Source organism: Paramormyrops kingsleyae, chromosome 25 (genome assembly GCF_048594095.1).
Source record: "Paramormyrops kingsleyae isolate MSU_618 chromosome 25, PKINGS_0.4, whole genome shotgun sequence".
In the NCBI taxonomy this organism is placed as follows: Eukaryota; Metazoa; Chordata; class Actinopteri; order Osteoglossiformes; family Mormyridae; genus Paramormyrops; species Paramormyrops kingsleyae.
In genome coordinates, this window is record NC_132821.1 from 23,791,829 (window position 1) to 23,815,160 (window position 23,332).

The window sequence follows — 23,332 nt, forward strand, 5'->3', positions numbered from 1 at the left end:
TCTGACGTCTCATGGCTCTTCCTTCAACACCCCCCGTTGGAAAATGTAAGTGTTGCACATTTTTGCATCCCTGAAAAAGTGTTACAGATGTCTGGATTGGATAAACTGTCATCAGAGCAGGTTGCTAAATGAACAAAGCGCTTGTCAGACTTTTAAAATCTAACTGGTTGAAACTGCCGTAAGCTTCTATGATGCCTTGTTTTTGTGCCTGGTTTTAGTGGGTAGTCTGACGCCACAGTTTATATGGTGATATGTACCCTTGGAGATAATGGGAGATTCCCCACCAACACTGCTGCTAATTTCATACCAAGAGCTCGAAGCTTCTCTGGTCCCTGCTTTCAGTGGATCTGCATTAGCTGTTTTGCCTCTAGTGGGTGTATTGATGGCTGGATTGTCATATTGACCTGCTTTATCATTTAACATAAAGACCCCAGATATAACTAAAATGACTAAACAATTAACTACTGATTAATATCAGCATATTATTTTATATAAGATGTATTCATCGTGCGTTTGTAAATTTCACGGGTTACGTCTACAGAAATTAGTTATAATTACGGTTCGTTTATTTGACTTAAGATATATGAGTAACTCTACTGCCACCTAGAGTACTTTATACGCGATCTGAATGCCTATGTAATAGGTGCCTAAAGACAATCTAGCAGGCTAGTAAATATTATGCTACAACTTCCCGTTGATGAATCGTAGAATTATGAACACTTTGCTATATAGCATTTTAATATTTTTAGCTTTTAATCTGTCAACTACTCGTTGGCTCATTTATTTTTCCTTTCGTTGTCGACAGTATAACCTTCTCGTAACCTCTGAATTTAGCAATTTAAGGGAGCCTAAATTAAGTTTCCCTGATACGGAATGAAGAGGAAAAGGGGTGACACTGGATATCCCAATCCAAACTGGATGTGCGCATCCGCACCCAAATAAAAAGGTTACGTCAGAAAATCCAGCCATTCTTTGAAATCACTCCAGCTTAAGTTTAAAGGGGAGTGCAACGAGGCATATAAGGAAGCAAAAAAAAAAAAAAAGCTGAAAGAGGGCATGAAGGTACAAGTGGAGGCTGGTAGCAGCTGCTGGGTCGATGATGCTGTAAGTACAGGTTTAACAACCACAGAGGCGCTTGCTCAGACCGGCCGGGATGCGCAACGAATGTGATCGCCTTGCCCCTCCCTTACTGTGAATCACACTTTCATACTGAATAGAGGATTCTTTGACACAGAGACCTTAGATGTATGTTTCGGAGATTGTATTTTTTTTGTCCTTGTCGTTTTTCTTGTCCTTATTGTCAGGTTATCATGTGAGCGGGTAATAACATGGATGCTGAGGATACGATCAATGCATCCCAGCTGGCATTTTAACGTGGAGTCAGCGTTGAATCAACGTCAGGTGTCAGTGTTGGATAACCGTTGGATTTTGTTTAGATTTTGCAAATCTAATCAACGTTGAAATAGCAACGTCATTCCAACGTCACGTTTGTCAACATAGGTGAATTTGCCAACATTGAATCAATATTGATTTTAGTTTAGATTTTGCAAATCTAATCAACGTTGAAATAGCAACGTCATTCCAACGTCACGTTTGTCAACATAGGTGAATTTGCCAACATTGAATCAATATTGATTTTAGTTTAGATTTTGCAAATCCAATCAACGTTAAAATTTCAACGTCACTAAAGTCCTGCTTTTCAACAGTTTATTTTGTTAAACTGTTTTCACTAAAGTACTGATGTTTTCAACAGAACAAACACCTTGAAATGGATACATAAACGAGTTAGTGGACATGCAGAGTCAGCTAGGACAAAGCCAATTGGTAAAAGCAAGACCAGGAAGAAGATTAATAAAGACATTTCACTGATTAAAGAAACATGCTTTTATTACGTAAAACATGGCTGGTTATTTCTCCATCTTTCTGCCACCGCCACCCATCCTCTCTGGTGCATATTTTAAATACTTGGCCATGTGTTCATTTATTTTAGTTGTTGTTGTGTCAAATGAGATGAACACCACATCTGAAAAGAAAAAAAAAAGAAAAAATCATTATTAGCAAACACTAACCTCTCCAATATTTTGTACATATCAACTTGTGGCATTGCCAATGTTTCAACTATATAAATTAGTATTTACTAACATGCTTGGGTGAGCAAGAAAAGGCAGTTGGTAGTAACCAGTACTGCCAGTAGAGAAGTTAGTCTAGAGCCCAGAATGGAGTATTATATATAATATTACAGTATGCTCTGTAGAGTCCTCCAACTAAAATGATTTCTTATGAATTATTATTCTGCTTACTATATTCTATATTATTTAAAACATTGTTAAAAAATGTTAAAGCAAACTCACCACAGATGAGCTTGTAAAGATGGGTCTTCATAAACGACACCTTCCCACTCCTTCCTCTGAGGCTCATTAGAGCCATCATTTTATTTGTCATAGTTCTGCCATGGTAAAACAGATTTATATTAGAGTATTATATTGCAATCAAGTTCATTATAAAAATGTAGCGCATGACAGTATATGACAGGGAACATCACTATGGGGTGTAACGGTTCACAAAATCAACGGTTCAGTTCAAAACGATACACTTGTCACAGTTCGGTACGTTTTTGATACAGCAAAAATAAATGCCAGAGAATTGTCCTTAATTTTTTTTTTTTATTATTAAAACTAACATCATAAAGTAGGATATTTTTTACTTTGAGCAATGGAGCAAATTGAATGTAAATGTAAATAATTGACTCTTAGGAGCATATAAAACAAAATGGCTGCTTGTAAAAAATGAAATGAAATAACTGTTCGGTTTTAAAATGCGTACCCGAACCGAAAGCCTTGTACCGAATGGTTCAATACGAATAGGAATACACGAATATATACGAACGTACACCCCAACTATAAACTAATGCAAAAACGGAACAAAGATACTTACGCAGCCATTGACTTCTTTACATGGTCTGCAGCATCAACCCCTCCTAATCTCTTCAGATGTTTACTCTGAAAAGGAACAAGAAGACATTAAAACCAGAAAAAGTGGTCAAGTAGAGTCCAGGCACATGAAAAGTGCAGGCACATGAAAACAGGCAGGCACATGAGGACAAGGTCACCAAGGTGAAAGGTATAGTTCACTTTGAAATAAAATTTTGGTATGTTTTAGCTTACCTCAAGGGCATCCAAGATGTAGGTGTCTTTGTTTCTGCAGTAGTTTAAATTTTGATATTTTTAGGTCTCATAGACCTGCATTATATGACTGAAAACTGAACGGTTTGACCTAAAGCACTTATGTAACCGTTTTGTTGCGGGGGTTTTTTTAGCACTTGTCCTGCTACATTACTACTACAGTGGTACATTAGCTGCTACTAGCATAACACACCTCAGAAGTGAATGAAGCCAGAGGCACTTCCTGCTGTAAAGACATTACCCAGATCAAAACATGCTGTGCACACTCTACAGGCCGCTCTTTGTCTTTTCTGTCTCTGCTGTTGTCTATTAATCAAAATGTGAAATGCCCCATGAAGCTGTACTTATTAGATGAGTGAGTTTGAGTGTTTGTCTTGCACCCAATCAGGGAGGGGCATAATATCTCTGCGAATCTTTAGCACTGAGCCCCATGTACATTAGAGTTGTGAAACCATGTTTCACTAGCCTGATACTCAGACCCCAATAGCACCTGAGGGTTAAAACTTACCAGTTCTGCTCCCTCATTAACGTCCTCCAGGCGATTCTCTAAAGCTTTGAGCTCTTCTAAAGTGTTTGCAGGATTTAATTCATATGCTGTTCCAGCAGAGGTGGCAACGCGAATTGTATCCTTGATATCAACAAGGAGCTGAAGAACTCTCTTCTGAAATTCTAGCCAAAAAAGAAGTGACCGATTATTATTTTTATAATGTAGTGAGTATGCTCTACACCACAAAATCAGTTCATTTTCACAAAAAAAAAAAGCACTGCAAAAACTCAATTTTACCAAGAATATTTGTGATATTTCTAGACAAATGTCTAATTTCTATTTAAAATACATCTAAACACTTAAAATAAGACACCTTAAAAGTAACTTGTATTTACTAGGCAATTTTCACTTGAACACAAATTCACATAAAATAAATAGAAAAATCTGCTAGTGGGTTAAAAAAAAAAAAAAAAAAAAAAAACTTGTGTTACAATGTGCTCATGTGAAAAAAAATCAGGTTAGTTTGAAGAATCAGCAAAGAGTCATATTGAACTGTTTAGTCTGATTCAACTTAAACTTTGGGGACAGCTAGGGACACTGGAAGACTCCTAATTATTCGTCAGCAAAATTAAGAGAATAACTTTACTTTTTTCAGACATAGGGAAGTCTTCCCTCCTCAATTTGCTTGACCCTGAGGAACCCCGACACCGTCTCTGAGAAAGGGATCTGGACCGACTCTCTTGGCCAGGCCTAGGGCTGAATGATCTGGTTTAAAAAATAAAGAAGGGAAATTGCTACAGCAGTTATTGCAAATGAAGCATAATTCTAAGTAGTGGAATCATTTTGTGTCGCAATTTCTATTTTTACAAAAAAAGTTAAATAAAAATAATAAGAACATATGACATTTATTGAGGTCTATGCCAAACATTTTCTTACAAATGGAAGATGTGTAGTTCAGACTGCAGCTTTACACTGCTTCATTTATAGTGAAAATATTGTACTTTTGATCATATTTAACATTAAATACCTCCGTCCATGAGTGGAAGACCCTGAGGAACCCCCACGCCGTCTCTGAGAAAGGGATCTGGACCGACTCTCTTGACCAGGCCTAGGGCTGAATGATCTGGTAAAAAAAATAAAGAAGGGAAATTGCTACAGCAGTTATTGCAAATGAAGCATAATTCTAAGTAGTGGAATCATTTTGTGTCGCAATTTCTATTTTTACAAAAAAAGTTAAATAAAAATAATAAGAACATATGACATTTATTGAGGTCTATGCCAAACATTTTCTTACAAATGGAAGATGTGTAGTTCAGACTGCAGCTTTACACTGCTTCATTTATAGTGAAAATATTGTACTTTTGATCATATTTAACATTAAATACCTCCGTCCATGAGTGGAAGACCCTGAGGAACCCCCACGCCGTCTCTGAGAAAGGGATCTGGACCGACTCTCTTGGCCAGGCCTAGGGCTGAATGATCTGGTTTAAAAAATAAAGAAGGGAAATTGCTACAGCAGTTATTGCAAATGAAGCATAATTCTAAGTAGTGGAATCATTTTGTGTCGCAATTTCTATTTTTACAAAAAAAGTTAAATAAAAATAATAAGAACATATGACATTTATTGAGGTCTATGCCAAACATTTTCTTACAAATGGAAGATGTGTAGTTCAGACTGCAGCTTTACACTGCTTCATTTATAGTGAAAATATTGTACTTTTGATCATATTTAACATTAAATACCTCCGTCCATGAGTGGAAGACCCTGAGGAACCCCCACGCCGTCTCTGAGAAAGGGATCTGGACTGACTCTCTTCACCAGGCCTAGGGCTGAATGATCTGGTAAAAAAAAAAATTGGAAATTGCTACAGCAGGTATTGCAAATGAAGCATAATTCTAAGTAGTGGAATCATTTTGTGTCGCAATTTCTATTTTTACAAAAAAAGTTAAATAAAAATAATAAGAACATATGACATTTATTGAGGTCTATGCCAAACATTTTCTTACAAATGGAAGATGTGTAGTTCAGACTGCAGCTTTACACTGCTTCATTTATAGTGAAAATATTGTACTTTTGATCATATTTAACATTAAATACCTCCGTCCATGAGTGGAAGACCCTGAGGAACCCCCACGCCGTCTCTGAGAAAGGGATCTGGACTGACTCTCTTGACCAGGCCTAGGGCTGAATGATCTGGTAAAAAAAAAAATTGGAAATTGCTACAGCAGGTATTGCCAACGAAGTATAATTCTAAGTAGTGGGAATTTTTTTGTGTTGCAATTTTATTATTACTGGGTCAGTACATCAAACATTTTCTTACATTTGGAAGTGCTAAAAGCACTCAATCAGTGCAATTGGTTCGTCTAGTTTGTGATGTCCATAACAAAAAGAAATCTAATACCATTTACATTGAGTCATTTAGCAGACGCTTTTATCCAAAGCGACTTACAAATTACAAAGTGTTCAAAATATGAAGTTCAGGTATTGATCAGAGAAGCATAAGCCCGATAAGTTAGGAATAATAATAATAACAGTGCTTTAAACAGTGTTTATACTGACAATATTGCACTTTTGATCATATTTAAATTAAATACCTTCGATCATTACAAAGAGACTCAGAGGGACTGCTGCTACCACTGTGTGCCAAGGATTGAGGTCTTGAGGTGATGTCCATTTGGGTTCTTTCTGTGTTTTTAGACACTGGGAATGGTTAATATGTCAATAATTTAAAATTACTTTTACACATATTTGGTTAGTCAACATAAACATTAAAAGTTTAAATTAACATAAAAGACAATTGAGATTTATATTTTGTGGCATTCAATTCAAGTTGTAACCTTTCAGTTCTGGCATACTAAACTTCAAAATATTTCATCCAATCAAAGACAAAATTAGTTTCACACAACCACCTACCTAACTGTGCATCTGTCATTTTGGGAGGAGTTGGAAGAACAAAGTCATCTGTAATAAGCAACAGTCATTTAAAAATTAAAAATAAAAAAAAACCTTAACTAGTAACTGTAGTGACTAATTGGCCTGATACTGACACAGCCACGGTGGTGATTCAAATGCTACAATGTGCTCTGGATGTACATACCTTTTCTTAGTCTTTTCTTGGCTTGATTCCCATTTCTTGTATTTGCAGAATGCGGGATGCGGCCTATTTTCATTGTGTTGGTAGTTGTGCCATATTTACCAGACTGTGCATTGTTCATTTTGGGAGGAGTTGGAAGAACAAAGTCATCTGTAATAAAGTCAACAGTCATAAAGTACTTTCAAAACTGTAGTGACTAATTGGTCCACGGCGGTGATTAAAATGCTACAATGATGTGTACTTAATGCGCATAACTTTTGTTATTCTTTTCTTGGCTTGATTCTCATTACTTGTATTTGCCAAATGTGGCTTTTTTTTGTTGTGTTAGTAGTTGTGCAATATTTACCGAATAGTGTGACTTTGTGAGTTTGCAGTAAGAACCATTACATCTCTACTATGATTCAAACATACTGAGCCCACCCCCATCTTCATATGACATGATTGTGTGACATGACCCACCACCACGATGTCACTGCCCCCTTTTGACCCCCTTTTCACTCCAACAAACACTTTTGTTATTACAAACTAAAAATACAATGAAAGCAAAACAGATAAATTTGACCACCGCACACAAAAAAAACTTCACTGAATCTTTGTTCTGAGTGAGCAACAATCAGAGGTAGCTACAGGCAAAACGTGTTCACAAAGATTCTGTAAATTTTCAGCATGCAGTGGTTTATTTCACTGTTTTACTTTAAATGTTCCTGCTACCAACCTGCACCTGACGATCACACTAGCTGTGCACAAGATTCTTTTGTTGGGTTACTATAAAAATACAATGTTACAATGATGTAGCCCTTGGGGACATGTAGACATTGCCTTCAGTGCACTGGTTCCTGTAAATTAACACCTACCTTCACAAGGAATAAATGTTCGAATCTTCTTGGTAGCCTTTTCACCTAAAATTAGTAATATGCATTCTGTAAGACAGCAGTCATCTTTCAAAAAATCAGGCATACCTGTCTTGACTGTCTTAGTTTGAATTGACATTAATTGAATTGAAAAAGGTTATAAAACCCTACTCCAACCTCATTGTTGTGACAGAGGTATTAAAATAAATGTGAAAACCTAATTTTTTTTTATTACATACCTGTACTCTTTATCATAAGACCTGGAGAAGATTCTTTTTCACTGTCTTCATTGACAGATGGTTCATCTTAAAGGAAAAAAAGTCAATAAATATTTGATAGACAATTACATATTCTGCAACAATGAAGAAAAAAAGGAAAAAAAGTCTTACAAATGATCAAATTAGTAAAAGTGCACTACATACCAATTTGGTAGTTGGGATAATTTTTTTTTTTTGGCCTCCTCTTCATCGGTAACTCTTCTTCTGAGCCACTTAATTCAGCAGTTGTAGTACAATCATACTTCTCGCATTCATTCTTGTCATCTGAAAGTACATACAGCAATGGTAAAATGCATACAAATAAGTAAATCTTAATATACAAAAGCAACTGGGCAAAAATGCAAGTTTGGCTATTATAAAATACTTGTTTCATTTCTATAAGCGGATATCATCTTGCATGCCAACAGTCAACAATAAACGGGCTATTGAATGACTTTTTATTGCATGATACGATTTTGTGAGGAAGGGGCAGGACTAAAGCTTTTTGCTTCCTCTCATTTTGTTGTTTTTTTCTGGATGAGACCGTTTGTGTTGTGCTTCTGGTTAAGAGTCTCACCAAAATAAACAAGTAAAACTGACATTATAGCAGGCTAGAAATGACAAAACATACATAAGAGATAGATAAATGCACTTTAATGTTCATGTAAAAGAGAAAAAAATAAGAAATGTCCATATGTATGCGTTGACGATTTGAAATTTGCCTTACGTTCATATGACATAAGTCTTTGCCTTACAAAACGCATACCTGACTGAATCTTCATTTTTATTAATGGGAATTTTGTCCATGATTCTTCTGGTTCTTTGCAGGCCTTCAACGCTCTCGCAGCTCCTTGTGTAGGCCACAATACACCACCATTCTTAACCCAACATGATGGTATCACTTCCTCCATCTCCATAGTCTCCTCTCTCCACACCGCTCTAGTCCACATTGTTCTGGTCTATAGAAAAAACAAATGAGACAACTGCGAACAAGTGAATGACAATCATTTGTAACTAAAAACTTCTAACATTAAAAGATGAACAGCTATTAGTGGACTCTCATTTTCTTCTGTCACTTATCCTAGGCTGGTTAGTTCCTTTCAATGCCATGAAGCAATGGCATAAATACGTAGCCACTTTTGTATGGTAGACAAACTGCCTTGTGCTTCAGTTTTTTCTCCTCAATCAGCTCTTGTTTTTGGGTACCTCTTTCATCACGCAGTACAGCAATGTTAATCAGTTTTGAGTTGCATGGACTGATGAAAAAACTGTCCAAAGTATTAAGACTGTACACATCACACACACATGTCTTTTCTGGCCTTCTTTCCTTTACCAAGGCAAAGGAATGTCCCAAAAAAAAACAGGAGTCCTTCTTCTTAGTTGACAAAAATGTCCCATGTGCTGCTGGTGAGATAGGAATTTTTGAATTGTCCATTTCTGCTATCCTCTTCGATAGTTGTGCAATTGGGTTTTTTGCATTTCTGACACATTTTTTTAGTTTTTGCAGGTGGTTTTCAAACTGAAAGGCAGAAATGTCATTCAAAGATGTTTTAAAGTGCCTTGCATCTTCAGACAAGTGGATCAGGGCATGGACATTATAGGATGGAAAGATCGGGCTGTAGAGCTTGGTAGATGTTCTATAAAAATATACTAAAAGCTCTTCAGCGTAGCCAATGGATGACATTCGTGTAATGCCATTGGAGTCCAACAGTATGGACATGGCAACTGACAGTGTCAAAAAGTGATGGTAAAAATTGTCTTGCAGAATGCCTCTGAGAACAACCGGTCCAGTATAGAGTAAAAACTGCCTGAATTCCGTCGCTTTCCATCTGTCCAGATCAGTTAGACTTCGTGGCTGTCGGGCAAATTCTCTTGGCAGCTTTCCACTGAGGGACAAGAGTTTTGCTGAAATTTCTCCAATTTGCCTTGAGGACAGCCTACACTCTCTAGGTCCCTGTTTTAGAAAGTTCAGCAATCGTCTGACAACCCCTAGGCAGACAACATGCATATAGTCTAGCACAAACGGTTGTATGCACTGCAAGCCTGCAGCGATCAGGGGTGAGCAACCAGTTTGGTGGATGGGATATGCCTGTTTAATGAAGTCATCTTCTGTTCTTGCATCAATCTTCTCCTGCGACTGGTAGTTGAATACAACTCTGTGACTTACATAATGTCCTTCAATGGTGCACCGCTCACAGCTGCTGTAGGCATTGTGGGACTTGATGCATTTTAGGAATGCTCTCGCTGGGGCATCACAAATAAAAGCATTCACTTTTACATTTATTGTTCCGTTTTGGAACTCAACCCCATGTTGTTGGAGTGCCTTCAGTTCTGTTAAAAAACTAGACGTGTAATCAGTAACGCTGTTTGGCTTTGCAGTTCCACAAAATAGTGCAACGATAAACGGCTCAAACTTTTTCACACTACATAGAATGGGCCACATTTGTACATTTGATGATTTAAACAATGGCACACCATCTACACTGAAATTTAGCAGCATCTCATTTTCCGATGAAAAGAAATCGGGATACTGTGAGCACGTTTTCAAAAGTCCCGTCTCCACACCGAAGTAAAGGAATTGGCCACCACATAGATCCCTGACTTCTATTTCATGTGGGGTTCCTAAAAGGGTTCTGGCATCTTTTGGCAGCCGGTGGCCATGTTTACGTAACACCAAAAGCAGCTCATCAACCGATGTGCGCGTTGCCTTATTTTTTACAGCCCATTTTGCCAAATCACTTCTCAGATCACTTGATTCCTCCTCAGACAAAGTTTCAATTTCTGAATCACTTTCACCATCACTGTCTGGCGGGTGATGATCATCTTGATACTCGTCTTCTCCTGTATCAGACTGCTCTTGTGTCTGTATGTCTGTTGGACTATCAGCAAAAGAGAGGCCAGAATTATCACTCTCATTTGAGGGACCTGGATTCTCATCTGAATCACTAGACTCCACCAATGCCCGTAATTGTGCAGTTTGTCGTCTCCATTTTTTGTGATACATCTGGGATTGAAGATATAAAAACTAAATATTTTGAAGCATAAATGTTTCATAAAAAAATTCATTGAATTAAAAAAGAATAACAATAAAACATTAAATCAGGCTGTGCTCATCATTTTTTTAATATCTTCCACATCAACCTGTATTTAAATTTTACAAAAAATTAAATTATTTTAGTTTTATAACAGTTACTTTCAGATTCAAATTGATGGTTGGGTTAGGTATGGGGACAACTCACCTTTGAAGGGGACTTTCGGGTCCTGTTCTTCATAAAATACCTGTAAAAGATAAGGAAGAAGAATGAAATCTCAACAACATTATTTTTAAAGTTTGTGTATGAAAAGTGTGTCAATAGGCCACGTTCAACCAACAGAGACATCTCTAACAACCTAGCACACACTCTTTCACAAGCACACAGAACGCAATATTTGAAGAAAAAAAAGAAAAAAAAAAACTTTGTTTAGTTTTTTTTTTAAACCTGTTTTACAAATGTTTTTGACAGGTTTATCTCACTTTTGGGTACAAATTTGTCCACAAAATATAGTTAAGTCACACACACGGACACAGCGCTTCGCGGTTAAATTAAATTCTGCCCACATGCACGCGCGCACACACAGAACGTTCGGTTGGCGGTTTTTGACAGTCACACACACGGACACAGCGCTTCGCGGTTAAATTAACTTCTGCCCACATGCACGCGCGCACACACAGAACGTTCGGTTGGCGGTTTTTGACAGGTTTCTCACTTTTGGGTACAAATTTGTCCACAAAATATAGTTAAGTCACACACACGGACACAGCGCTTCGCGGTTAAATTAACTTCTGCCCACATGCACGCGCGCACACACAGAACGTTCGGTTGGCGGTTTTTGACAGGTTTATCTCACTTTTGGGTACAAATTTGTCCACAAAATACAGTTAAGTCACACACACGGACACAGCGCTTCGCGGTTAAATTAACTTCTGCCCACATGCACGCGCGCACACACAGAACGTTCGGTTGGCGGTTTTTGACAGGTTTCTCACTTTTGGGTACAAATTTGTCCACAAAATATAGTTAAGTCACACACACGGACACAGCGCTTCGCGGTTAAATTAACTTCTGCCCACATGCACGCGCGCACACACAGAACGTTCGGTTGGCGGTTTTTGACAGGTTTATCTCACTTTTGGGTACAAATTTGTCCACAAAATACAGTTAAGTCACACACACGGACACAGCGCTTCGCGGTTAAATTAACTTCTGCCCACATGCACGCGCGCACACACAGAACGTTCGGTTGGCGGTTAAACGTCGGACCATACACACAATACGTATTAATATGTGGGCCAGAGTCAGGCACACTCAAAATGTATTTAGGAAAGTTCTAGTTACCGCCAGATTCCGTCCAAAACGGTCCACCGTCAGACAATTAATCTTCTAGCCTGAAGATGAAGACGCAGACCCACTTCGCGCATGCGCAATTGTCTGGGACCGTCAGAGCCAATAAAATCCAGTTCTAGTCACTGCCATTGTGTGATGGACAACCGCCGTCCTGCAATCAAGTCCTTGTATTGCTCTCAGTAAAAAAGGGCTTTTTTATGCTTTTATATTGTCAACAACAGTATGTGTCATATGTCATATAAAAAAAAATATTCACATACCTCAACAAGAAGAACATAAAAAAAAGAAATAAATATTTATTATAAAAATTACATAGGATTACAATGCAATTTTTACTTTAGGTCAGCACCAATCCTTCTATTTTATTATTTCTTCTTCTTTGTCTTTCGGCTGTTCCCTTTCAGGTGTTGCCACAGCGAATCATTTGCCTCCATCTAACCCTATCCTCTGCATCCTCTTCTCTCACACCAACTAACTTCATGTCCTCTCTCACTGCATCCATAAATCTCCTCTTTGGTCTTTCTCTAGACCTCCTGCCTGGCAGTTCCAACCTCAGCATCCTTCTACCAATATATTCACCATCTCTCCTCTGAACATGTCCAAACCACCTCAATCTGGCCTCTCTGACTTTATCTCCAAAACATCTAACGCAGTGTATATATATATAGGCCTACATAAGAATGGAAGCTTGTTTCTTATATGCAACGACTTGAAAATTTACAAATGCAACAAAATAAAATCTTTTCCAGTTTCATGCTTTGCCTATTTGCACATATTTTTTACTTCTTAGAAGTATTAATCCCAGCTGGCATTTTAACGTGGAGTCAGCGTTGAATCAACGTCAGGTGTCAGTGCTGGATAACCTTTGGAATTTGTTTAGATTTTGCAAATGCATGGTTGTAAAAATAATGTTGATTTGACGTACAACTCAAATTTTATTTATATTTCTATGTTGAATCCATAGTTAGTTAACAACACCATTTCAACCATTTGGTATTCAACGTTGTTTTGACGTTGAATGAATGTTTTTTTATAAACTGACATTATTTCAACCACATTTAAACGTTTAAGGTCGGTCGAATGCCAGCTGGGCATTTATTGGCACTTAGGAATTAAATTTCTGTGTATATTTCTAATCTAACTTGCATAACTGCACACTGAAGCAGGGTGAATGTTTCTATGTATTTTTTTTTAATGCAGTCTCATATCGTGCCCTGTCAAACCTTCTCTGGTACCCCCTGCTTGTTGTATTCACCCTCCATCGAGTGCTTTTGAGAATCACCCTATGTTTTCCTCTGATGACTTGGAGATCCCTAACTGACTAACCGGACCGGAAATCCAGCTTTTAGGGAACACGCCAAAACCACGGACAGCGACAAGACCTGATGACCACGGGCCACCGGCAGAAAGCACATTCCTGCCGGGTGGTAACCCGTAGACTGCTGGGTAGTAGAGGAGTACGCCGTAGGGACCCTGAGTCGTGACCGGGACGTACGGTGCTGGAGGTGGGCGTACCGGCGTGCGTTTCTGCGGGGCGGCGGCGGCGAGTCCTTCGGTGGCCGTCGAAGGATCATCAGTGACAGGGATGATTTTACACGGGGACTCTGTGGGGTCCGTCGGTCCATCGCCGCGATATTGTCCGTCAGGCGCTACATCGACCTCATTCTGCCAGCCTGCTCGATGGAAAAAAATGAATGAATTCCTAACATACATATATATACAACATATGAGTAAATAGTGTCGAGGAAAATTCGGTTATCCTAAAGGTGCAGATTGATTGATTACCCATAAATTAATATTGATCATAAAATAGCCTAATTATACCTTGTGATTTGTGTAATTGCTTAAAAATTTCTAATCCAAAAAGCTTCCCCAAATAATGACTGCAAATTGCAATGCTATACAGGCATTGTCCGTTTTGTCTCTATATTATTTTTTGTATGTAGACATATTAATTATGTCTTGTCATATCTTATTTTACGTCAAAAGAACTTGTTCTGTTTCACAGATTATGTATATTTTCTGTAAATACCTCACTAATATAATTATTAATGTTGTTATTGATCGAGTCCTGTTTCCTTCTGCTGTGGTTAATAACAGAAAAGAATTAAAGTATAAACGATCTTACCTGCAGATAAAACATGCTGAAGAAGAAACAGGATGAACACAACTGTAGTCTGTTTGAAATCCATGGTAGAGGAATGAGTCAACCCACGAGAAAGATACTTTAAGAAACCTGCCACCCCATAATTAATTTGTATATGACTCTATAAACCTGTTTACTTCACAAACGATGGCGCATTGTATAAATCAGGGGCCATGTTGATGCTTCTGCGCAAGAATAAGCCAAAAAGAAAAGCATTGTTGACCATTCAATAATATTAGTTTAATACAACCGAATCTTTAAACTTCTCACATTGTTATTTCTGTCAGGGTTTACCTAACGGTAAATTATCAGGACAGCCTGGATTTGGGTTGTGAAGTTTTTCTTATACTATTTATTCTCACTTTTTGCATTAAATCAAGTTCGCAACACCTTTCAATTTACTCAAATATGGAAAAAAATACGTATCTACACAGATTATAAATATTAACAGCATAAAACATTAAAATAAATGTAACAAGACTGACAGTAGCCGAATTATACTGGATCACAGTCTCCATCTCTTGACTATGATCGCCTAGCTACAACAAGATTTAAACTATTATATTACGACATTATCTTAGGTTTTCCAATATGCTTTCCAGGGAAATTAAGGCTAAGATGTTTTGAGAAATGACGACGATAACGTGTAATAAATGTTAATAGATATTTATATAGTCGTTTCACATCTATGCGACTGATACATATTATGTGCCAGCAGCAGCTAAAATGTGATTGGTTGTAAATCACGTCATTCTCCCTTTTGGTATGATTGTATCCAATAATGAGTAACTATAGCTAGTTGCCTAGCAACAACGCTGGTAAATAAACATAGGTACTTGTATTATTTGTATATTATTACCCCATGCCATTAATTTTTTCACATAACTTTAGTTACATTACTGCGATGATAACGTTTTAAGAAACATGTAAACTGTGGAAAAATTGCCTATTTGTTGTACGATTGTTCGTCTCCATTCCTCAAACATTCCTGCGGAAATGTTTCTGAAAAACTGACAAACTTGCATATTTGTCCCGGAACGCTAATGAAAGTTTCGGTGTTTTTACAAAGACACGTTTTCTGAACAATTTTTTGCTGAAATGAACAGAAATGTGTGCCACAGTGTGACGCCATGAGTCTTGTGTAACCCGATTCTCCAACAAATGAGACTCTGGGATTTTTTGGGAACAACTGGGAACAAGATGGCTGGCGATGGCGAAGGAAACACTTACCCTCCGCATTAAGTTTTACCTTAAGATTGCAGCTGGGATCCAGTCGCTGATAACAATAGACAGACTGAAAGCGGCATAGTTAACATTCTGTGCGTGTAAGTAGATAGTCGGACGCTTCACCATTGAGAAGATTTTGGCAGTTGTCTTACTTTTTCCCCCCATCATCAGTTTCTTACTTGATTTTTTAACCACCAGATTACAAACTTATTAAAGGCAATTTTAATCGCTCAATTTGGCTTAGATTTCTAACATCTTACTAAATTACAAGAAAAAGTGATTCGTACGCGGGGCAGTGTGCTGGTCTGTTATACTTTTAGGAAGGTAAAAATGTGTCTGCGGAAAGATAGTTTTTCAAAAGCTTGCTAAAGGTTCCTGTGGCGCGGCAGTTCTTTCTGGGTTTGGACATCATCTCGTAAAAAGTGAAACGTCGAGGGTAATTGATGTATTAAGCGCATCAGTGCATTGAACAATATGAGCTCGAATCGAGTTCGGTCCCAGCAGCCGCAGAATCAGGCGGGCAGGCTCGGCGCTGGACCCTCTCTGAGTCACAGGCTGGATCCAAGCGAAGGAATCGAGATGGAAAGGATTCATCATCGGGACCTGGGGCTTGGGGGGTCCTCGGGGGCGTCTAGCCCACCCTCCTCCAGCTCAAGGCAAGCATGGAGCCGTGACAACCCAGGGTTCGAACCTGAGGAAGAAATGCTGGATGCGGACTGGCCCCCGGCGAGCCCGGGCAGAAGGTCCGTGTCCACCGCGTCGAGCAGCAGCAGTAGCGGCAGTAGTGGGCTGGGGAGCTTTAACGGGGGGAGCAGCAGTAGCGGCGGCGGCGCGGCCCGGATGCACCGCGGGCTGTATCCCACCCCGGCCCCCGAAGGCCAGCATCAGGACACGCACGGCCACCGGGACTGTGGGAAGCGAATCCTTGAGAAAATACGAAGTAAGTGCGTCGGTGATCATGTTAATCCACAGGCGAAGTCAACACGGGACCCCAGCAGTGCGACAAGCGTATACACAGTACAGTTATGCAACTTTAAAAATTTATTGCTGGACGTGGCTGATGTTTGATTTCAGTTTTGTGGGGGACGCGTCTAACGGAGGACAGTGACAGCAGCAGGGAGAGGTATTTAAAGAACGTCCTTCGGGAGATGGTCACCTACATCGTCTTCCTTATCACCGTGTGCATGTGTAAGTAACACCAGCTGTCGTCAAGCGTTGCCAGAGTAAAGGTAGTTAAAGCATTTAATTTAATAAATGTAATGAAGTTCCCCCCCCCCCCCCCCAGAAGTATTTTATGGCTATTTGTTAATTCTATGGGTGAGTGCTTGTGTGCATTTAGTACGGAGGTGCAACAGGAAACCCCATATTCCAAGAAACATAAAGTTAAAGTTTTTACATTTTCCTTGCACATCACAAATCCTCATGGGAGATAATAGACGTTACCTTACCTGTTTTGACAAGGACATGATGGGTTAGCCAATTGCATCTTAATGAAGTACTCAGAATTTTGCCTAAATTAACATCCTCCCCCCCCCGGGCTGGCTTTGTCACCTGCAGTGACTTACGGCATGGTGAGCTCCAATATGTACTACTACACCAAGGTCATGACACAGTTGTTCTTGGACACGCAGCTGTCAAGCTGTGATACCACCAGTTTTAGAAATCTTGGAACCATGGATGAGTTCTGGAAGGTATGAATTCTCTTTTCAAGTGCAACGAGTCATTTGCATCAAAACTCTAAGATATCATTGGTTTTCTTAGGCTAGGAGAAATGATGGAGAAAACTCATGTCACTGCTTATAAATACTGTTATAACTGTAGGTATACAGTCATAGATATTCCTTAAAGAGGCTGCATTTTCAGTTTACAGAGGGACCACTTCTTAATGGACTCTACAGGGAAGATTGGTACAACAACAAGACTGTTTCTGAGAATCAAACCTTCATCTACTACGAGAGCCTCCTTCTGGGGGTTCCACGACTGAGGCAGGTGAAAGTGAGGAACGGGTCCTGCTATGTCCATGAAGACTTGAAGGATGAGGTGACAGAATGCTACGGCCTGTACTCCACCGCCAACGAGGACGCATCTCCGTTTGGGCTCAAGAATGGAACCGCGTACGTCCGTAACGAGCCGCGTGTTGAAGACGAATGTACAGCAGAGGGCGATCAGAATCTTTTATGTAAATCTGAGTGGGCGTTGAAAGCTAAGCTAGGTGTTGAGTGGAAGGTTTTGTCAAAATAATAACCAGCAAAAGATGCATTTATTATGTTTTGTTTGAGCACTTTTATGGAAATAGAAAACATCCTTAAAGAAAGGTTTGGTAAGAATATTGAATAGCAGTTTTCGTGAATGGTCTGTCTAACAGGTGGGTGTACACGGACGCAGCCCTTACGAACGGAAGCAGCTACACTGGGGAGATCACCACCTACAGCGGGGGAGGGTACTACCAGGACCTGTCCCGCAGTAGGGAGACATCGGCTGCTCTGCTGCACTTGCTCAGGACCAACCTGTGGATAGGCCGGGGCACCCGGGCAGTGTTCATCGATTTCTCCATCTACAACAGAAACATCAATCTCTTCTGCATCGCCAAGTAATGCAGGCTGTCTCTGTGTCTAAGTCATGCTACCTCTATGGTTCATGTCCATATCCTCTGGCACAGGAAGCTCATGGGAGTTTAACGTACACAAAAAAGTTCTGAGGGCAGAAACATACATGATTGGTTCAGAGAGATAACCAATCAGACTGTAGAGGAGGTGGATCCAAGCGACCAGAGGATGCAGGACCAACCAGCCAGATGTCTTGGTCCCACCTCCTCAAGTTGCTTGAATCCACCTCCTCTTCAATCTGACTGGTTATTTCTCTCAACCAATCATTTTCTGCCTTCAGAACTTTTTTTTGTAAGTAAAACTCCCACAAGTGTACAGGAAAGTGCTCTTAACCTGGGGCCATTTCCCATTGACAGGCTGGTGGTGGAGTTTCCGGCCACTGGGGGCGCTGTGACCTCTTCACAGTTCCAGACAATCAAGCTGACCCGTTATGCGTCTGGCTGGGATTACTTCATCGCGGCCTGCGAGGTCGCCTTCTGCTTCTTCATCATATACTACTTCGTGGAAGAGGCCTTGGAGATTCGTATACACAGGCTCCAATATTTCAAAAGCTTGTGGAACTGCCTGGATGTGCTTATTGTTCTGGTGGGTGTTGCTTGGGAAGGTGCTGAGAGCTGATGCCCGTGCCTCAATATTAAACAGATTATGAGGCGCAGCAAACTCCATCTGTATGTTTCAGGTTTCTGTATCCTCATGCTGTGATTCTACATTTGCATTCAGACAGCTCCCATTTCCTTTGCCACATCCTCCCACAGCTCAGCATCCCTGCCATCATCATCAGCATTTATGGAACGTCCACGGTGAGCAGTCAGAACCCTCTGGAAAACCACGACACTTACCCCAGTTTTGAGCAGATGGCCAATCTGCAATTTGACTTCAACAGTCTAGCAGCTGTCATTGTCTTCTTCTGCTGGATCAAGGTGAAGCTTTTTGCCTTCACATTGTTTATAAAAATGCACTTCATGTTGAACCTGCCTGCATTGTTTAAATTTTTTTTGGCAAAACATACAACTAATAACGCACTGGTTCATTAGTATCCATTCTTCAAAGGAATACATTGCTGCTTGCTGTTAGAAACCACTCTGTCTTCGTTCGTTGCAGCTCTTTAAATTCATCAACTTCAACAGGACGATGAGCCAGTTATCGACCACCATGTCTCGCTGTGCCAAGGACATCCTGGGATTCGCCATCATGTTTTTCATTATATTCATCGCCTATGCCCAGCTGGCCTACCTTGTGTTCGGGACACAGGTCAACGACTTCAGCACCTTCAAGGCTTGCATGTGAGTACCGCAGCTTGGTGCTCAGACCTGAGAACATCCCGGCAAGATCAATGCCCAATTTAGGTGTTGTGTGCTATTGTGACTAGGTTTGCAAAATTCTGGGAATTTTCAAAGTTGGATACATTCCATGCGAAATAAAAATATATGGCATTTAATGGGAATAAAGTGGGTTTCCTATGATAGGGAACTTAAGTGTAGTTGAAATAAACATCATTTTGTTTGTTCAATGAAAGACTAATTTATAAAATTTGTATTAGAAATCTTTGCATGCATGTCTGTCTATATTTATGTTTGTATATGATACGGTTTGTATAAATTACTCCAAATTTCCGACTAATTCCCATCAGTGCCCATATATTCCCATTAGTTCCCATGGAAAGTTTTCAAGTTGAAATTTCCAAAATTCCCCAGCTTAATTTCCCATGGAATGGAAAGTTTCTGGAAAGTTTCCCGAAATTTACCGCCCTTTTGCAACCCTAATTGTGACTAAATTGACCTGAGGTGTATGTGTGGTTGGGAGGCATCAACCTAGTGTTATTTATCCATGCCAAGCTTAAATAGTTGCAGTAGTAGTCAGTCAGTTATTTTGATACTGTCCTCCTTTGGTAGCTTCACACAGTTCCGTATCATCCTGGGTGACTTTGAGTTCTCGAAAATTGAAGAGGCAAACCGAATCTTGGGCCCCATTTATTTCACTACCTTCGTCTTCTTCATCATATTCATTCTGCTGGTAGGTGTTGAGTCAATTTACTCCATTTATCTGGAAACAAGAACGCCTTGAACATTATGGACAAATAATTAATTTCTCACATCAGAGTAATTGCTTTAGGCTCCTAGCATGTCCTAATCGCTTCTTGATGGACTCTTTGAAATAGTACAGTGGTGAATGTATCAGTCAGGCTCTGCACTGGTAATGACATTGGTTCTTCCCATCTCTTAAGAATATGTTCTTGGCCATCATAAATGACACCTACTCTGAAGTAAAAGCTGACATGGCTCAACACAAGTCTGAAATGGAGCTGGCCGACCTCATTAAGAAGGTACCCCATGAATATGAGCTCTGTATCAAAGTAGGCTCCACGTATGATAGCCATTCGAGGTCTTTGCAGGACGTTCTTTGATGAGCCTGTCTCTGCAGGGCTACAACAAGGCAATGGTGAAGCTCAGGCTGAAGAAGACCACAGTGGATGACATCTCAGAGAGCTTCCGGCACGCTGGAGGGAAGCTGAACTTTGATGAGCTGCGGCAGGATCTGAAAGGGTGAGACTGCATGGACCTACACCTGATCCAGTCCAGGTCTCCATACTCCCTCCTCCCAGTAGATGACACCCGCAAAGCAATGGGTCTCCCTTAGACTGAGAGAGACTGTGTTTGTTGCCGAATCAGGAAAGGGCATACCGACGCAGAGATTGAAGCCATCTTCGCCAAGTATGACCACGATGGAGATGAGGAGCTTACAGAGCATGAACACCAGCAGATGAGGGATGACTTGGAGAAGGAGAGAGTGAGTGGTGGCTCCAGCTGCCTTCACGGGGAAAGTCCCTGGTTTGGTCACTGAAACCGAGCTTGAGTGGTAGTGGTGTATTAACATCATGCCAGTCCAAGTGAGTGCGCTCATTGTATGCGTCTGTCTACCCACACCAGGAGGACCTCGAGCTGGAGCGTAGCTCCCTGGCCCGTCCAGTGAGTGGGCGGAGTTTCCCGCGCAGTCAGGACGACTCAGAGGAAGACGATGACGAGGACAGTGGCCACAGTTCCCGTCGCCGTGGCAGCAGCTCGGGGGGTGTCTCCTACGAAGAGTTTCAAGTGTAAGTTCTGGTGTTTTTATCAAGTTGTGCGACTCACACTCCGCAGTTCTTGTACATGTGCGACCTTACGCATCCTCTGGCTGTTCTGTGCATGCGACCCTGCGGGCTCTGTTGCTTCGGCAGGCTGGTGCGGCGTGTGGACCGCATGGAACACTCCATCGGTAGCATCGTCTCCAAGATGGACGCCGTCATTGTTAAGTTGGAGGCCATGGAGCGAGCCAAACTGAAGAGGCGGGATGTGCTGGGCCGGTTGCTGGATGGGGTGATGGAGGTGAGTAGCTTAGGGCAGGGGCTGCTGTTGAGTGGGGTTAGGACTGTAACACCCATTGGTGATCACTTCCCTCCTTGTCTTCTGGAAGGATGAGCGGATGGGGAGAGAGAGCGAGGTGCACAGGGAGCAGATGGAGCGCCTGGTGAGGGAGGAGCTGGAACGCTGGGAGTCGGACGATGCGGGTTCGCAGGTCAGCCACCAGCTGGGGGCGGTGCTCGCCACCGGGGCTCCCCCCCGGCCCCGTGGGTCCCGCCCCTCGTCCTCACAATCGACCGAAGGCCCAGACCCGGGGGGTAACAACGGCGCGCACCCATAAAATCACCCCAGCTGGCATAATTCTGATCACAGCTGTAAGTGGTCCCTATAACCACTTAAATATGTGTTTTTTCAAATTATATAAGCTTTTTAAATCTGGCCTGCACCTCAGTTCTTTGCAAATTGTGAAGTATTTAGTTAAGTACAGAAATTAAATTATTTTAAACTTTGAAATTACAACGGTACGGTATAGCAGTTGATTTCCGTGAACTGTAATGAGGGTGAACTTGAATCTTGAATTGATGTGGATGGGTGCTTATTTTAGTGAGAGCAGTCACTGTGTATCCTTCACATTGACCGTACACTCCATAAGTGAAGGAAGCCACACCACCCGAATCCCCAAAGCAAGCGTGGACAGCAGCTGTTGTTAGTCGTACCCCTAATCTGCACTCTCAGAAAAAATGGTAAAAATTTGTACCTTTGCTTGTCACTGGGGCTGTACCCTCGAGGATCTACCAATTGTACCCTTGTAGGTAATTGTACCTTTAAGGCACAGAAATGGACTTGGGAACATTTTTGTACCATTGATGGTACATTAATGCTGTTTGTACCTTTGGGATGTTCCTTATACTAGTTTGTCTGTAGCTCAAAAGGTTCAGTTACAAGGGTACAGCCCCAGTGACAAGCAAAGATAGTTTGTTTTTTTTGTTTTTTTACACTTTTTTCTGAGTGTATACAGGTTGCACACATTTGTTTTCTGATGAATTTTAATGAAAATGATATTGCTGAAGGATGGTCAGCGGATTACGGATAAAGGTGCACCATTTACTTTGCCGTTTTTAATTTGAGGATTATAGAGCATGGGCTTTATAGACGAATTTCTGCAAAACAGGCTAATTACGCACTAAGGCTGGATAGTTTAAAGCTTTTCACTGGTTAATCTCCGGAACCTTCTGCCTTTCGCAGCTTGCTTCCGTCTGTCTAACACAGGCCCACGTTGCCGTATAGGATGTCATATTTTCGAAGGTATTACTCTGTAATGTTTTATGCATGACACCTTTAACAAACTTCGATTTGAAGTGCACGTAGTTTCATGGGAAACCCATATGTAAGACTGTACTATACCATGCGGAATGTTCTGGTCTATTCATGTATATTTTTTCAGGACTTATTAAAGGAGTTTTTAAAATACATAATTTTCTCCAATTTTCCTTTGATGGTTTATGGACGGGTAGCATTTACTTCACCTCCTCCACCCTCGGTTGAGGATTTAATTCCTGCCTCTGCACTTTTCTGTACAGTGCTGGACATGCACTGCTCTGCCAGGCCTGCCATAGAACTGGGCATGGTTTCAGTGATACGGCTGTGGGTGGAGGGTAAAGGTTGGGCGTAATGACAGGGATGTAGAACCCAACACCTGCCAGCCAGCCCTGGGAAGTAAGCCCTGGGCTAGACAGCTGAATGCTTGTGGGCAGAAAG

General features: G+C 40.7%; 2 protein-coding genes across 11 annotated transcripts; one reads left to right on the top strand and one right to left on the bottom strand.

Moving 5' to 3' along the window:
- Positions 1 to 1,356: 1,356 nt before the first annotated feature.
- Positions 1,357 to 13,341, bottom strand: LOC140582893 (uncharacterized). Of its 10 annotated transcripts, none has more exons than XM_072707359.1 (19): positions 12,249 to 13,340; positions 11,112 to 11,151; positions 10,669 to 10,751; positions 8,639 to 8,831; positions 8,038 to 8,157; positions 7,855 to 7,920; positions 7,619 to 7,663; positions 6,768 to 6,914; positions 6,584 to 6,631; positions 6,265 to 6,370; positions 5,768 to 5,863; positions 5,413 to 5,508; positions 5,055 to 5,150; positions 4,697 to 4,792; positions 4,316 to 4,434; positions 3,691 to 3,851; positions 2,935 to 2,999; positions 2,352 to 2,446; positions 1,870 to 2,023 (listed from the first exon to the last, which is right to left on the bottom strand). In XM_072707359.1, the coding sequence occupies exons 3-19, from the start codon at positions 10,693 to 10,695 to the stop codon at positions 1,908 to 1,910; spliced, it is 1,692 nt and encodes a 563-aa protein (XP_072563460.1). In that variant the 5' UTR covers positions 10,696 to 10,751; positions 11,112 to 11,151; positions 12,249 to 13,340; the 3' UTR covers positions 1,870 to 1,907. The 10 variants fall into 10 exon arrangements, with proteins under 10 accessions (XP_072563455.1, XP_072563460.1, XP_072563462.1 ...); XM_072707361.1 differs by having other exon boundaries at positions 9,079 to 10,751; XM_072707360.1 differs by lacking the exon at positions 12,249 to 13,340 and adding an exon at positions 11,387 to 11,478.
- Positions 13,342 to 15,570: 2,229 nt separating this feature from the next.
- pkd2 (polycystic kidney disease 2) lies at positions 15,571 to 23,049 on the top strand. The gene is made up of 15 exons (XM_023799403.2): positions 15,571 to 16,570; positions 16,705 to 16,818; positions 17,188 to 17,321; positions 17,494 to 17,744; positions 17,996 to 18,220; positions 18,593 to 18,821; positions 18,992 to 19,156; positions 19,338 to 19,519; positions 20,129 to 20,249; positions 20,461 to 20,559; positions 20,658 to 20,779; positions 20,906 to 21,023; positions 21,164 to 21,327; positions 21,451 to 21,598; positions 21,687 to 23,049. The coding sequence occupies exons 1-15, from the start codon at positions 16,105 to 16,107 to the stop codon at positions 21,912 to 21,914; spliced, it is 2,766 nt and encodes a 921-aa protein (XP_023655171.1). The 5' UTR covers positions 15,571 to 16,104; the 3' UTR covers positions 21,915 to 23,049.
- Positions 23,050 to 23,332: the final 283 nt, after the last annotated feature.